At 41.0% G+C, this 13,905-nt stretch overlaps 1 protein-coding gene across 8 annotated transcripts in view; it reads right to left on the bottom strand.

Annotated features, from left to right (window-relative positions):
- The window catches only part of pan2 (poly(A) specific ribonuclease subunit PAN2), a 67,719-nt gene that overhangs the window by 13,177 nt on the left and 40,637 nt on the right, over positions 1–13,905 (bottom strand). For all 8 annotated transcript variants that reach the window (XM_041180328.1, XM_041180330.1, XM_041180329.1 and 5 more), the window contains 3 exons: positions 13,474–13,564; positions 11,783–11,940; positions 7,427–7,570 (listed from right to left, as the gene is read on the bottom strand). In XM_041180328.1, coding sequence (XP_041036262.1) covers positions 7,427–7,570; positions 11,783–11,940; positions 13,474–13,564 — 393 coding nt within the window. The remainder of the gene's footprint in view (positions 1–7,426; positions 7,571–11,782; positions 11,941–13,473; positions 13,565–13,905) is intronic.

Here is a 13,905-nt window from a genome sequence, read left to right as displayed (position 1 = left end):
GTATGGTTAAAAAAAAGGCTAGTGAGCTACAGGCACAGATAGCAAAGTGAGAATGTGATGATGTGATGCTAATGGAGACCTGGCTCAAAAAAGGGCAGGACCTGGTACTGGATATTCCTGGATACAAGGTGTTCAGGAAAATTAGAAAAGGAAAAATAGGGAAGGAAAAAACTGAGGAGGGGAAGCAGTATTGATTAAGGAGAATATTACAGTGCTGGAGAGAGAGGATGTCCTCGAGGGATCAAGGACAGAAACTATTTAAGGTACCATTACACTACTGGATGTATTCTTTAGGCCTCCAACTAGTGGGAAAGTTATAGGAACAAATTTGCAAGGAAATTACAGAGAGGTGCAAAAACTATAGTTATAACAGGGGACTTTTAATTATCCGAATATAGATTGGGATGGTAATATTGTAAAAGGGCAGAGGGGGATAAGAATTTCTGAAATATGTTGAGAAGAAGTTTCTTGATCAGTTTGTTTCCAGTCCAACGAGGAAGGAGGCATTGCTGGATCTGGTTCCAAGGAATGAATGGGGTCAAGTGGATCAAGTGTCAGTAGCGGAATGTTTAAGAGACAGTGATCAAGTATCACAAGATATAGGTTAGCTATGGAAAAGAACAAGGAGCAATCCAGATAAAAGTTATTAATAGTGGGAGGGCCAATTTTAATGGAGTGAGAATAGAGCTGGCCCAGGTAAACTGGAATCAAAGATTGGCAGGCAAAGTTGTAATTGAACAATGGCCTGCGTTTTAAGTGGAAATAGTACAGGTACAATCGAGGTACATTTCCACAAGGGCAGGGTAACCAAAGCTAGAGCTCCCTGGATGGCAAAAGAGATAGAGAGTAAGATGAAGCAGAAAAAGGGTATGTATGACAGCTATCTTGTTGATAATATAAATGAGAAGCAGGCTGAATACAAAAAGTTCAGAGGGGAAGTGAAAAAAATAACATAAGCAGAGAGTTACTATGAGAAGACTATGAGCAGCTAACACAAAAGGGAGTCCAAAAGTCTTCTATTGCCATATAATTAGTAAAAGGGTGGTAAGTGGAGGACTGAGTCAATTAGGAACCAAAAAGATTGATGTATGGAGGCAAACGGCATGGCTGAGGTACTAAAAAAGTACTTTGCATCTGTCTTTACCAAGGAAGATACTGATTCCAAAATCAGGAGGTAGTAGCGGAGATACTGGATCTGCTAAAAGTTCATAAAGAGGAGGTATTAGATAGGCTGGCTGTACTTAAAGTTGATAATAATTAGAATTTTACATGAAGTTTGAAAATGATGTAGTTCAATCCGAAACTAGGGTCTTTAACCTAAACAAAGAAAACTTCGAAGGTGTAAGGGGCAAGCTGGCTGAGGTAGATTGGGGAACTACATTAAGAGGTATGACAGTAGACAGACAATGGCTAGCATTCAAAGAATTAATACATGGTTTGCAACAAATTTACATTCCTTTAAGGTACAAAAAATCAGGAGGAAAAGCGATCCAACCATGGCTAACAAGAAAAGTTAAGGATTCTATCAGATTAAAGGAAGAGGTATATAAAGTTGCCAAAAAAAGTAAGCCTGAGGATTTGGAACATTTTAAAATTCAGCAAAGGAGAACCGAGAAATTGATAAAGAAAGAGAAAATAAAATATGAAATTAAACTAGCGAGGAACATAAAAACGGACTGTAAAAGCTTCTATAGATATGTAAAAAGGAAAAGGTTAGTAAAGACAAATGTGGGCTGATTACATGCAGAGTCAGGGGAATTTATAATGGGGAATAAGGAAATGGCAGAGAGACTAAACAAATGCCTTGTTAATGTCTTCAAGGAACAAGATACAAAAATCTCCCCGAAATATTGGGGAGCCAAGGGACTAGTGAGATTGAGGATCTGAAAGAAATTAGTATTAGAAAATAAAGTAATGCTGGAGAAATTAATGGGACTGAAAGTTGATAAATCCTCTGGAACTGATGATCTACATTCCAGAGTGTTCCAAGAGGTGGCTGTAGAGATGGTGGAGACATTGGTGATCAACTTTCAAAATTCTAGAGAGTCTGGAACAGTGCCAGTGGATTGGAAGGTAGCAAATGTAACCCCATTATTTAAGAAAGGGGGGAGAAGAGAGAAAACGGGAAACTACAGATCTGTTAGCCTGACATTGTGGTAGGAAAAAATGGTAGAACCTGTTCAAAAGAATGTGATAACTGGGCACTTGGAAAATAATGGTCAGATTGGGCAGAGTCAACATGGATTTATGAAAGGGAAATAATGTTTGATAAACCTGTTGGAGCTTTTTGAGGACATTACTTGCAGAAGCGATAAGGGAGAACCAGTGGATGTGGTGTATTTGGATTTTCAGAAGGCTTTCGATAAGGTCCCACACAGGTCAGTAAGCAAAAGTAGAGCTCATGGGATTAGGGGAAATATAGTGGCATAAATCAAGGATTACTTAATGGACAGAGACAGAGAGGAGGAATAAACAGATCATTCTCAAGTTGGCAGGCTGCGACCAGTGGGTACCACAAGGATCAGTGCTTGGGCTCCAGTTATTCACAATCTATATCAATGATTTGGATGTGAGGACCAAATGTTTCTCCAAGTTTGCTGATGACACAAAATTTGGTGGGAATGTGAGTTATGAGGAGGATGGAAAGAAGCTTCAGGGAGATTTAGGCAGACTAAGTGAGTGGGCAAGAACATAGCAGGTAGAATATAACGTGGAAAAATATGAAGTTATTCACTTTGGTAGGAAAAACAGAAATGCAGCGTATTTCTTAAACAGGGAAGAGATTGGGAAGTGCTGATGTCCAAAGGGTCCTGGGTGTTCTTGTTCATAAGTCACTGAAAGCTAATGTGTAGGTGCAACAAGCAATTAGGAAGGCAAATGATATGTCAGCCTTTATTGCAAGGGGATTTGAGTACAGGAGTAAGGAAATCTTGCTGCAGTTGTATAGAGCCTTGGTGAGACCACACCTGGAGTAGTGTGTGCAGTTTTGTTCTCCTTAGCTAAGGAAGGATATATTGGCCATAGAGGGAGTTCAACAAAGATTCACCAACTAATCCCTGGGGTGGCAGGATTGTCCTATGGAGGAAAGATTGAGGAGCCTGGACCTGTATTCTCTAGAATTTAGAAGAATGAGAGGTGATCTCATTGAAGTATACAAAATTCTTACAGGGCTCGACAAGGTAGATGCAGGAAAGATGTTTCCCTTGGCTGGGGGCTCTAGAACTAGGGCACAGAGTCTCAGGATAAGAGGCAGGACATTTAGGACTGAGATGAGGAGGAATTTCTTCAGTCGGAGGGCAGTAAATCTTTGGCATTCTCTACCCCAGAGGGCTGTGGAGGCTCAACCACTGAGTATGTTCAAAGCAGAGGTCGATAGGTGTCCAGATACCAATGCTATCAAGGGATATGGGGATAGTGTGGGAAGATGGTGTTGAGGTAGAGGATCAGCCAGGATCTAGCTGAATGGCAGCACCGACTTGAAGGGGGCCGATTGGCCTATTCCTGCTCCTATGTTCCTGTTAGTCACCAGGACTTGATCAGATGCATCCAGGATACTGAGAGAAGTAAGGGTGAAAATTGTGGAGGCACTGGCCATTCTCCAATCCCTCTTAGATACCGGGTGGTACCAGAGGACTGAAGAATGGCAAATATTACACCCTTGTTCAAGAAAGGGTGTAAGAATAAGCCCAGCAACTACAGGGCAGTCAGTTTAACTCAGTGGTAGGAAAGCTTTCAGAAACATAAGAACTAGGAGGAGGAGGCAATTCAGCCCTTCGAGCCTGCCCCACCATTCAATACGATCATGGCTGATCTCATTTCGGCCTCAACTCCCACCCTCTCCCCATAACCTTTCAACATGTTACTAATTAAAAATCTGTCTATCTCCTCCTTGAATTTATTCAGCATCCCAGCATCCACTGCACTCTGAGATAGTGAATTTCACAGATTCACGACCCTTTGAGAAAAGTAATTCCTCCTCATCTCTGATTTAAATCTACCACCCCTTAGCCTAAAACTATGGCCTCTAGTTCTAGAATGCCCCACAAGGGGAAACATCTGCTCCATGTCTACTTTGTCTATACCCTTTAGCATCTTATATAACTCAATTAGATCTCCTCTCATCTTTCTAAACTCTAGCGAGTATAGGCCTGAACTGCTCAAGCTCTCCTCAAGACAAGCCCCACATCTCTGGAATCAATCTAGTGAACCTCCTCTGAACCACCTTCAATGCAACTACATCCTTCCTCAAGTCTGGGGACCAAAACTTTGTACAGTACTCCAGGTGCAGTCTCACCAATGCCTTGTACAGTTGCAACAACACTTCCCTATTTTTATACTCTATCCCTTTAGCAATAAATGCCAAAACTCCATTTGCCTTCCTTATTACCTGCTGTACCTGCATACTAGCTTTCAGTGATTCATGCACGAGGACACCCAGATCCCTCTAAACTGAAGCATTCTGAAGTTTCTCTCCATTTAAATAATAAGTCGGCTGTTTATTCTTCCGTCCAAAATGGATAACCTCACACTTATCCACGTTAAACTCCATCTGCCAATTTTTAGCCCATTCACCTAACCTGTCCATATCCATTTGTAAATTTATTATTTCTTCATTACAACTTACTTTCCCACCTATTTTGGTGTCATCTGCAAATTTAGCTATAGTACCTTCTATCCCTGAATTCAAGTCATTAATATAGATTGTAAATAGTTGGGGTCCAAGGACCGAACCCTGTGGCATCCCACTAGTTATAACTTGCCATCCAGGAAAAGGCCCATTTATCCTGACTCTCTGCTTTCTGTTGGTTAGCCAATCCTCTATCCAAGCTAATATATTACCCCTATACAAACAAATATGTGGAACAAAATTAAGTCACTTGGACAAATGTGAAATGTAGATCAATTAAGGAGATGAATTTGTTGAGGGTAGATTTTACTTATCTAACTTGATTGAGTTTTTAATGACATAACAGCTAGAGTTGATGAGGGTAATACAGTTGATGTGGTGTATATGGACTTCCAAAAGGTGTTTGCTGACAAGCCTGTGTGTGTCAATTTATCAAAGTTAAAGCCCATGGAATAAAAGGGACAGTAGCAATATGGATATGAAGTTGGCTGATTGATAGCAAACAGACAGTAGTGGTGAATGGTTGTTTTTCAGACTGGAAGGAGGTATTTAGTGGGGTTCTCCAGGTGTCAGTATTAGGACCACTGCCTTTCTTGATCCACATTAATGATGCAGATGAGGGTGTGCAGGGCACAAGTGTGAGAAGGACAGAGACAGGCGTGAAGAGGACAGAGGTAAGCTAGTGGAATGGACGAATATGTGGCAGATAAAATTTAATGCAGAGAGTAGGAAATGATACATTTTGGGAGGAGGAAGTGGAGAGGCAACAATAAAATGAAGGATACAATTCTAAAAGGGGTGCAGGAGCAGGGAGATCTGGGAGCATATGTGCACAAATCATTGACGGAAGCAGTGCAGGTTGAGAAAGTGGTTCATAAGGCATACGGGATCCTAGGTTTTATAAATACAGGGAGTCCTCACTTAAAGTTGAAGTTGCATTCCTGAAAATTGCGATTTTAAGTGAAATGACTAAGTGAATCATAGGTTTCCATAGGAATCAATGCTAAAGCCAGAGTTAGGTTCCTTCAGACATTTCTCACCCAGAAAAAACAATGTAGAAGTTGAAACACTGTACCATATATGTGCAGCACCATGCATTCCTAGTTGAAATAACTTGCAAAATAAAATACATCACTAAATGTACAGTAAAAGAGATAAAATATACAATAAATGCAAAATGTTTTTAAAAATTAGACTCACCTACAGAACAGTACTTTTAGATTGACCAGGCTCCAACTAATGGCAGAGGTTGGTCAGTGCAGGTAGCTGATGAAGTCCCAGGACTACTTGCACAAACCAACTTCTGCCACTAGATAGGGCCCAGGTCTTCAGTGCGAGTTCAGAGGGGAGTCAGAAGAAGGGAGCAGCTGAAGAACAAGAGCCCAGAATAAGGTAAAGACAGAGGGTAGGAGCCGAGGGTGGGAGCCAAGGCCCGGAAGGCAAGTCTGGGTGGGAAGGCCAGAAGTGGGGGAAGAGGGATTGAGGGTGAGGGCAGAAGCGCTGGGGGAAAGTCATGTTAGCAGGCAGGCCACAGAAGACGAGGTCTGTAGCAAACGATATTAAGTGTTAATAAATTAGTGTCAATATATCCAATGTTAAAGTGAAACAACATAAAGTGAGTCAACATTAAGTGGGGAGGCATAGAGTACAAAAACAAGTAGGTGAACCTTTATAAAACACTGGTTTGGCCACAACTGGAGTAATGTCCCCAATTCTGGGCACCACACTTTAGGAAGGATGTAATGGCATTCAAGGGGGTGCAGAAAACATTTGTAAGAATGGTTCCAGGGATTAGGGGTCAATTACAAGGAAAGATTAGAGAAGCCGTGGCTGTTCGCCTTAGAAAAGAGTGTAGATTTGATAGATGTGTTCAAAATCGTGAGTGGTCTGTACAGACTAGAAAGGGAGAAATTGCTCCCATCAGCAGAAGGGTCAAGAACCAGAGAATACTGATTTAAGGTGAATGGCAAAAGAATGACAGGTGACATGAGGAAAAATATTTTTCATGCAGTGAGTGGTTAGGATGTGGAATGCTTTGTCTGAGAGTGTGGTGGAGGCAGAGTCAATCGTGGCTTTAAAAAATGAATTGGTTAATTATCTGAAGAGAAAAGGTTTGAGGGACTACAGGGAAATGGGACTAGCTGAGTTGCTCTTGCAGAGAGCCGGCATTGACACAATGAGCCGAACGGTCTCCTCCTGTGCTATAACCATTCTATGATTCTGTGACATTTAATCAACAGAAAAGATACTTTCTTCTTCCTACACACTGCAAATCCTGGAGCTGAAAAGGAGGGTGGACAACATGCTGCTAGGTCTATGTTGGTGCCACACTGAGCTGGCTAGACATCCCCTCCTGTAAAGATGCTTGATCTTTACTTGGTGCCTCTCTGCTTAGCCAAAAGAAATTAATACCAGCATAGTGGCTGAAAGCTGAGAACACGGTAAAGTAAAAGCAATACACTATGGATGCTGGAGATTTGAAAAAAAAAAAGTGCTGGAAAAACTCAGCAGGTGTGGCAGCATCTGTGCAGAAAGAAACAGAATTAATGTTTCGAGTCCAAAGAGAAGTCATTTTGGACTTGAAAAACTCAACTCGGTTTCAGTCTCCACAGATGCTACCAGACCTGCTGAGTTTTTCCAGAACTTTGTTTTTATTACTGAGAATACAGTGTCTGACAATAGATTAATTTCAATGCTCTAATAATTTATATTAGTAATATAAACAACATACATTAACTTAAAAATACAGGTTACCCAAATTAGACAGTAAGATCAAAACCATCTTGAGCATCACATTACCTGTTCCTGTGTGGAGATGTAATCGTCAATGAAGGGAACACCTTCATTCGGTCCCTGACCTCGCACACATGTGATTCTGGCGACTGACATTTGGCTGGGTTTTATGGTGGATTTTGTTCCGTCGCTACGCAGCTCTGCCTCTTCCTGTGAGTATCAAGTAGTATAAGACATCGCAAACCAACAAAATGAACCATGTGTAACTTCAGCAAATAAAACAGTGTCATCTAACTTTGGGCAGGAATCAGAGATGACCACAAGATTTACATACTTATAGTGGATTGTTCTATTTTGAATTTCTTTCCAAAAAAGTCATACTCCCAATTATACATAATCTGCACTAGTTTGATTAATAGGAATTATCTTAATAGCCAAATAATAAACCATCTTAAAAATGTTTAAAAATCTTATTTAACATCACTAAGGAACATTCACTAGAATATAATCAAGTTCCAATTCCTGTAGAGACAGGAATCCCCACGACGCCAATGGAAAGAAAACTGCTGGACATGGTTTCACTTTTTGAAACTTTTACTGTAACAAACCAACTAAAATCAACATAGTATTGCTGAAAGATGAGACATGCTGTCAAAGCTTTTTGTCCTGTACTCACCAGGACAGATGCAAGAATGCCAAATTTCAAAGGGAACAACAAAGAGAAAAGGGGTGCTGGTTGGTTGGCAAGTCAGCTCTGATTGGTCAAGATGCTGCCATGGCAAATGCTCCAGGGAGTTATTGTCCCCCATGCTTTTGTTTATTCAAAAATGATGCAGTGTCTGGACATATTCCTTTTGCCTGCGGAGGACAGGTCCCTGCAAATGCTATCCCGATCAGAGCATTGCTTGCTGTCTATCATGCATACTCAAGAATGAGCCGAAGACCGCCACTTTCACACTTTGAAATTGTCCAGTCTACCTCAAGTTACCCAGAAAGGATAAAGTAGCTCAAAATTTGTGCAACAGGTGAAGCTAGTCATTTCACACTGCTATTATGCAGTGGCAAAACGAGTGGTTTTTCCACCAACAGGATGCTGCCGTCAAGCCAAAAAGATGTTCTGCTTACCGCACAGATGAGTAATGTGGTATATGAATTTCAGTGCCGGTGTGATGCCTGGTACGTAGGCCGTACATCCCAACAATTGGCAGATCATATCAAATAGCGTGTCCCTTCAGCTGTTCACGATAGACAAAGTACTGACCGTACCTAATCAGCCCATGCATGCAAAACTCAGAACATAATGTCTAACATTAGATGTGATTCCGTGATTGGGCAGCGTGCTAAGAATCACACTAACAACCAATTTAAGATCCAGAGTGTTGAAGGAGTTGGCTAGATAGTGGTTGCATTAGTGGTTATCTTTCAAAATTATTTAGATTCTGGAAAGGTTCCTGCAGACTGGAATGCAGTAAACGTAACCCCACTATTTAAGAAGGGAGGAAGAAGGAGAATGGAAAACTACAGACCTGTTCGTTTGACGTCAGTAGTAAGGAAAATGTTAGAATCTATTATTAAGGATGTGGTAACTGGACATTTAGAATTGGGCAGAGTCAATGTGCATTTATGAAAGGGAAATCATGTATGAAAGACCTGTTGGGAGTTTTTTTGAGGATATGACTTATAGTAAAGAGAAAGGAGAAACAGTAAGATGTGGTGTATTTAGATTTTCAGAAGGATTTTGATAAGGTCCTACACAGTAAGTTAGTAAATAAAATTAGAGCACATGGGATTGGGGGAAATATACTAGTATGGAATGAGAAATGGGTAGCAGACTAGAAAGCAGAGAGTAGGAATAAACGGATCATTCTCAGGATGGCAGGCTGTTGTTAGTGGGGTGCCACAAGGATCTGTGCTAGGTCCACAGCTGTTCACAATCTATATAAATGATTTGGGTGCGGGGTCCAATTGTAATATTTCCAAATTTGATGATACACCAAACTGAGTGAGAACGCAAGTTGTGAGGATGTAGCAAAGAGGCTTCAAGAGGACTTAGACAGGCTAAGTGAATGGGCTAGAACATGGCAGATGGAATATAATGTGAATAAGTGTAAAGTTATTAACTTTGGTAGAAAAAAACAAGAAGGCAGAGTATTTCTTAAATGGTGAGAGATTGAGAAGTGCCAGTGTCCAAAGGGACCTGGGTGTCCTTGTTCATGAGTCACTAAAAGCTAGCATGCAGGTGCAGCAAGCAATTAGGAAGGCAAATGGTATGTTAGCCTTCATCATGAGGGAATTTGAGTACAGGAGTAAGGATGTCTTGCTACAGTCATATAGAGCCTTGGTGAGACCTCACCCGGAGTATCGTGCATAGTTTGGATCCCCTTATCTAAGGAAGGATATACTTGACTTAGAAGGAGTGCATTAGAGGTTCACCAGATTTATCTCTGGGATGGCAGGGTTGTCCTATGAGAAGAGATTGAGAAGGCTGGGTCTGTATTCCCTAGACTTTCAAAGAATGATGGGTGACCTCATTGAAACTTACAAAATTCTTTCAGGGTATGACAGAGTGGATGTAGGTAAGATGTTTCCCCTGGCTGGTGTGTCTAAAACCAGGGGACATAATCTCAGGATAAGGGGTAGGCCATTTAAGACTGAGATGAGGAGAAATTTCTTTATTCAGAGGGTGGTGAATCTTTGGAATTCTCGACCGGACAGGGCTGGCTGTGGAAGCTCATTGAGTATGTTCAAGACAGAAATCGATAGATTTCTGGAGACCAGTGACATCAAGGGCTACGGAGATAGTGCGGGAATGTGGCATTGAGGCAGATGGTCAGCCATAGAATGGCAGAGCAGGCTTGACGGGCCGAATGGCCAACTCCTGTTCCTATGTTCCTAAGATTATCAGTCAGGTTCACAATGTAGCTCACTTATGCTTGCTAAAAGCTACAGATATTCATATGCAGGGACCTATCCTCTACAGGCAAAAGGAATACATCCAGTCAATGCATCTTTTTGAATGACCAAAAGCATGGGGGACAAGAGTTCCCCAGTGCATTTACCATGGCAACGTCTCAACCAGAGCTAACTTGCTGTTGCCTTTGAAATTTGGCATTCTTGCATTTGTCCTGATGAATGCAAGACAAATAGCTTCAACATCACGTCTCTTAGTACACCAATACTCAAGTTTTGTATTACCAAGTGGCTAAATTAACATAATTCAACCATTAATTAACAGAGAAGGTTATTTCAAACCTTTGATGTATCAACTTTAAATAGTTGATACATCAAAGATACAGCTTACATATTTAAAAGCACTTGCATTACTTCCCGCACAAACGCAGGACCATGTACAATCTCTCAGTCTTTCCAGCTTGGCCCTTCAGTTGCATTCACTAGCAGCCGTGTTCCATGTAATGTCCCTGGACACGATTACCACTGACAAGCTGCATGCCTACAAAACCTCTCTCACTCGGGTCACAACAGTCCTGAAGCACAGGATCCCCAGAGACTCCCTTCTCCCACCACTTTAAATGGTCTGGTGGGCTCTGGCAACACAAACAGCGGGTCTTATCCAATTTACAATCTGTTGGCCTTCCTGTCTTCAGCTCTCTGCTCTTTCCAACTGTATAACACACACAGTCTCTACCCTATTCTCAGAGGCCTATTTCAACACCAGGATCTGTTCGATGATAGCCAAACAGAAAGCTTTTCCATTCGGCGAGAACCTTACCTGTTTCCTCTTTATACTGAACGGCCAAACAGAAAACACAGGCTGACCCAACTCCACTGTAATTAGCTTTCTATTTACCCATTGCTTCTTAGCTGTTCATCTCCATGGCAACCTCAGATCACATGGGCATTTCTTGGAACCCAATGATGTCATAATCAGGAAACCAATTAACCCTTTTTCAGAATACTCCCCAGTCCACTTTGGTCTTAAAGGGGACATCGCATAAAAATGAAAATAAAAGGCTTTTCCCAGCACATGGGTTATATAACACTCAGTGCTCAAAAATAGGATATTTGTTACTCAATACCAAGCAGTTACAGGTCAGGTATAACATGGGCTAAATGTGGACTAAAGCTCTTGTACTCTGCCCAAACAACGTGCCTTAACCACAAAAAAAAGGGTATCCCTATTCCACCAGTAGAACATTTCTACAAGGACCATATTATTTAATTATACGTGTCTAACATTTGTGTCGTTAATAGTTACTTGAAAAATTCATTGCCCACACGCTCACCATCTTGACATGGGGGAGAGGAATGAGGGAAGGCAGATAAGTGGTCAATTTGTCACGAGAAAATTCTAGGTAAAATTGGAATGCTATATAAAAAATATTAATGGCACCTAAAAGAAAAACACTTGCCCCAGACAGGTTTGCAAAACTGACTGCCTTTTTTAAGTTGTTTAGTACATACCTGATTCAATGTGACAAACTCTGCGTCCAAGCCCACTAAATCACTGGGCTGGGGCATTTCATTCAGCATTAATGGGATGAAAGTTGCGTGACATTTTCGCTGCTTTCTAGCAAGAGACGCCTCTGCCAGCAAAACACTGGCTTCAATTGGATTCTTTACTGAAAGGGGGAAAATAATGTCATGATATAAATACTGATAAAACAGACTTGTAATTAGCAGGCCAGTGTAAGCACTGGAGATTAGAAAACATTGGTAATTGAACTCAAGTCATATGCGAAAAATATTCTCAAATTGCAAGGATTGCAAAAATGACAGCACCACCAAATCAGCCAGGTTTTGGATTCCAGCATTCTGACCATTTACAAAATGGCTGCTTCATGCTTCTGACATCAAGAACAGAGCAGCAAATTGTGTGCACTGCTCAAATGACATCATTGCTGGTTGAGACACACTTAATAGATATTTATTATTTAGCAAAATACTGGAATTTTTAATAGTGTATTTCATTTAAAACACAGAATGAATTAGGCAGAGACAAGGGACAAATTTGATTGTTTCAACAGAAAAACCACCTGCATTTAACACGTCATCAGCATAGACCTGTTGGGCTGATTGGCCTGTTTTGGTGATGTAAATTATATGTAATATTAATAAAGGAGGGATGAAAAAAGTCAAGATGAGAAAAAAAATGAAGAACAATTTAAGAAAAATCAATAAAACAGTCCTTTCTAAATAAGTTACAAACAAAATCCTCCAATAAGTGTCCAAAACCTTCTGCTGATGGCAGAGAACTCCAACTAACACCAACGTTTTAAGCAACTAGCAATACAAAAACTTCTCCTTTATACAGCACATCCTGGTTCTCTGATGCACATCTGTTTTAAGTATTATTCTGTGGCAAGTTGAATGAGCCAAATATACTGTGGAAAAACAGAGCACAAGCTACCAGTTATGTTGTCCTACCAACAACATACCACAGGAAACACCATAAACTCTATTAGTTCAGCAGACACTACCCATAGTTGTCCGTGGTCTTTGTTTGCAACTAAAACTACTGAAAAATACATTTTTAAGCATAGAAGTTTCTCTTTAAAAACTAAGGCGGTGGTGGAACCTTAATTTAGAGCATGTGCTGTTTCCCCACCACCGCTCACACCCCTCAACAGTTTTCTCTCCTCTTCCCTGAATACACTAAATCAGTCTGGACTACAATTGTACATGAGCTGGCTGCCCTCCTGTACCTCACCCAAGTAGTCATTCTTCATGAGTGGATAGTGATCAGCAGAGAGGACCCCTGGATGATTTGCCAGTTCTTTGGCCCAGAGGTGCTTATGTCATTTGTAGCAATCCCTTCTGCTGCCCTAGTTGATGTCAGCAAACTCAGCAGAGACTGGTCATGAAACTTGGGATATTTTTGGTCTATGCAGTTCAACATTACATTGTACAATGCCATTATCCACTGAGTCATCATAGAGCATCTCTGTATTATATGGCTACCAGGCAAGAAGTCCCACTTTCTCTTGTCACATTCATACATGTACTGTTAGGAGACAACCAGCTAACTGCAGCATGCAAAGCATTACCCAAACAATGCTGTAGTGAGGGTGGAGTAAATTTGGGCTTCTTCCAGATAATCCTATGCTTCTCCAGTCAGCAATTCATGTTTCGATAATTCAATAAATGTTACCTACTGGTTAAGTCGTACTTGGAATTCAGATTCCGTCTAGCATAGTATAGAATACAGGGGATCTTCCAACTTAAATCAAACTGCACAGCTTCACACTGCAAAAATAAAATGCCAATTTTTAAATCAGTCCTAATTTCAACAAAATTCTCACTGGCCTCCCATTTAAAAGAATTCTCTTTAGATTCACATGTGACAGGTGCTGGTACTCTGGTCGAAGTGGTTAATCAGGTGAGCTACTCAACAGGCCTCTTGCCAACATTACTCCATAACCTTCTGCTAGGTGATGCCTAACAATGATTCTCCATCTCTGGGAAGCTGTCAGCCTCTGTTTTGTATCTGAACTCCTTCTCCTCCCACTTCCAATCAGCTAACTAATAGTGGGAGCTTGTTATAAATGGAACCAGGGCACAAAGCTGCATTCCATTAGTCTGGCAAA

This window comes from Carcharodon carcharias, chromosome X, assembly GCF_017639515.1.
Source record: "Carcharodon carcharias isolate sCarCar2 chromosome X, sCarCar2.pri, whole genome shotgun sequence".
Classification (NCBI taxonomy): Eukaryota; Metazoa; Chordata; class Chondrichthyes; order Lamniformes; family Lamnidae; genus Carcharodon; species Carcharodon carcharias.
This window is presented reverse-complemented; position numbering and strand designations above follow the sequence as displayed.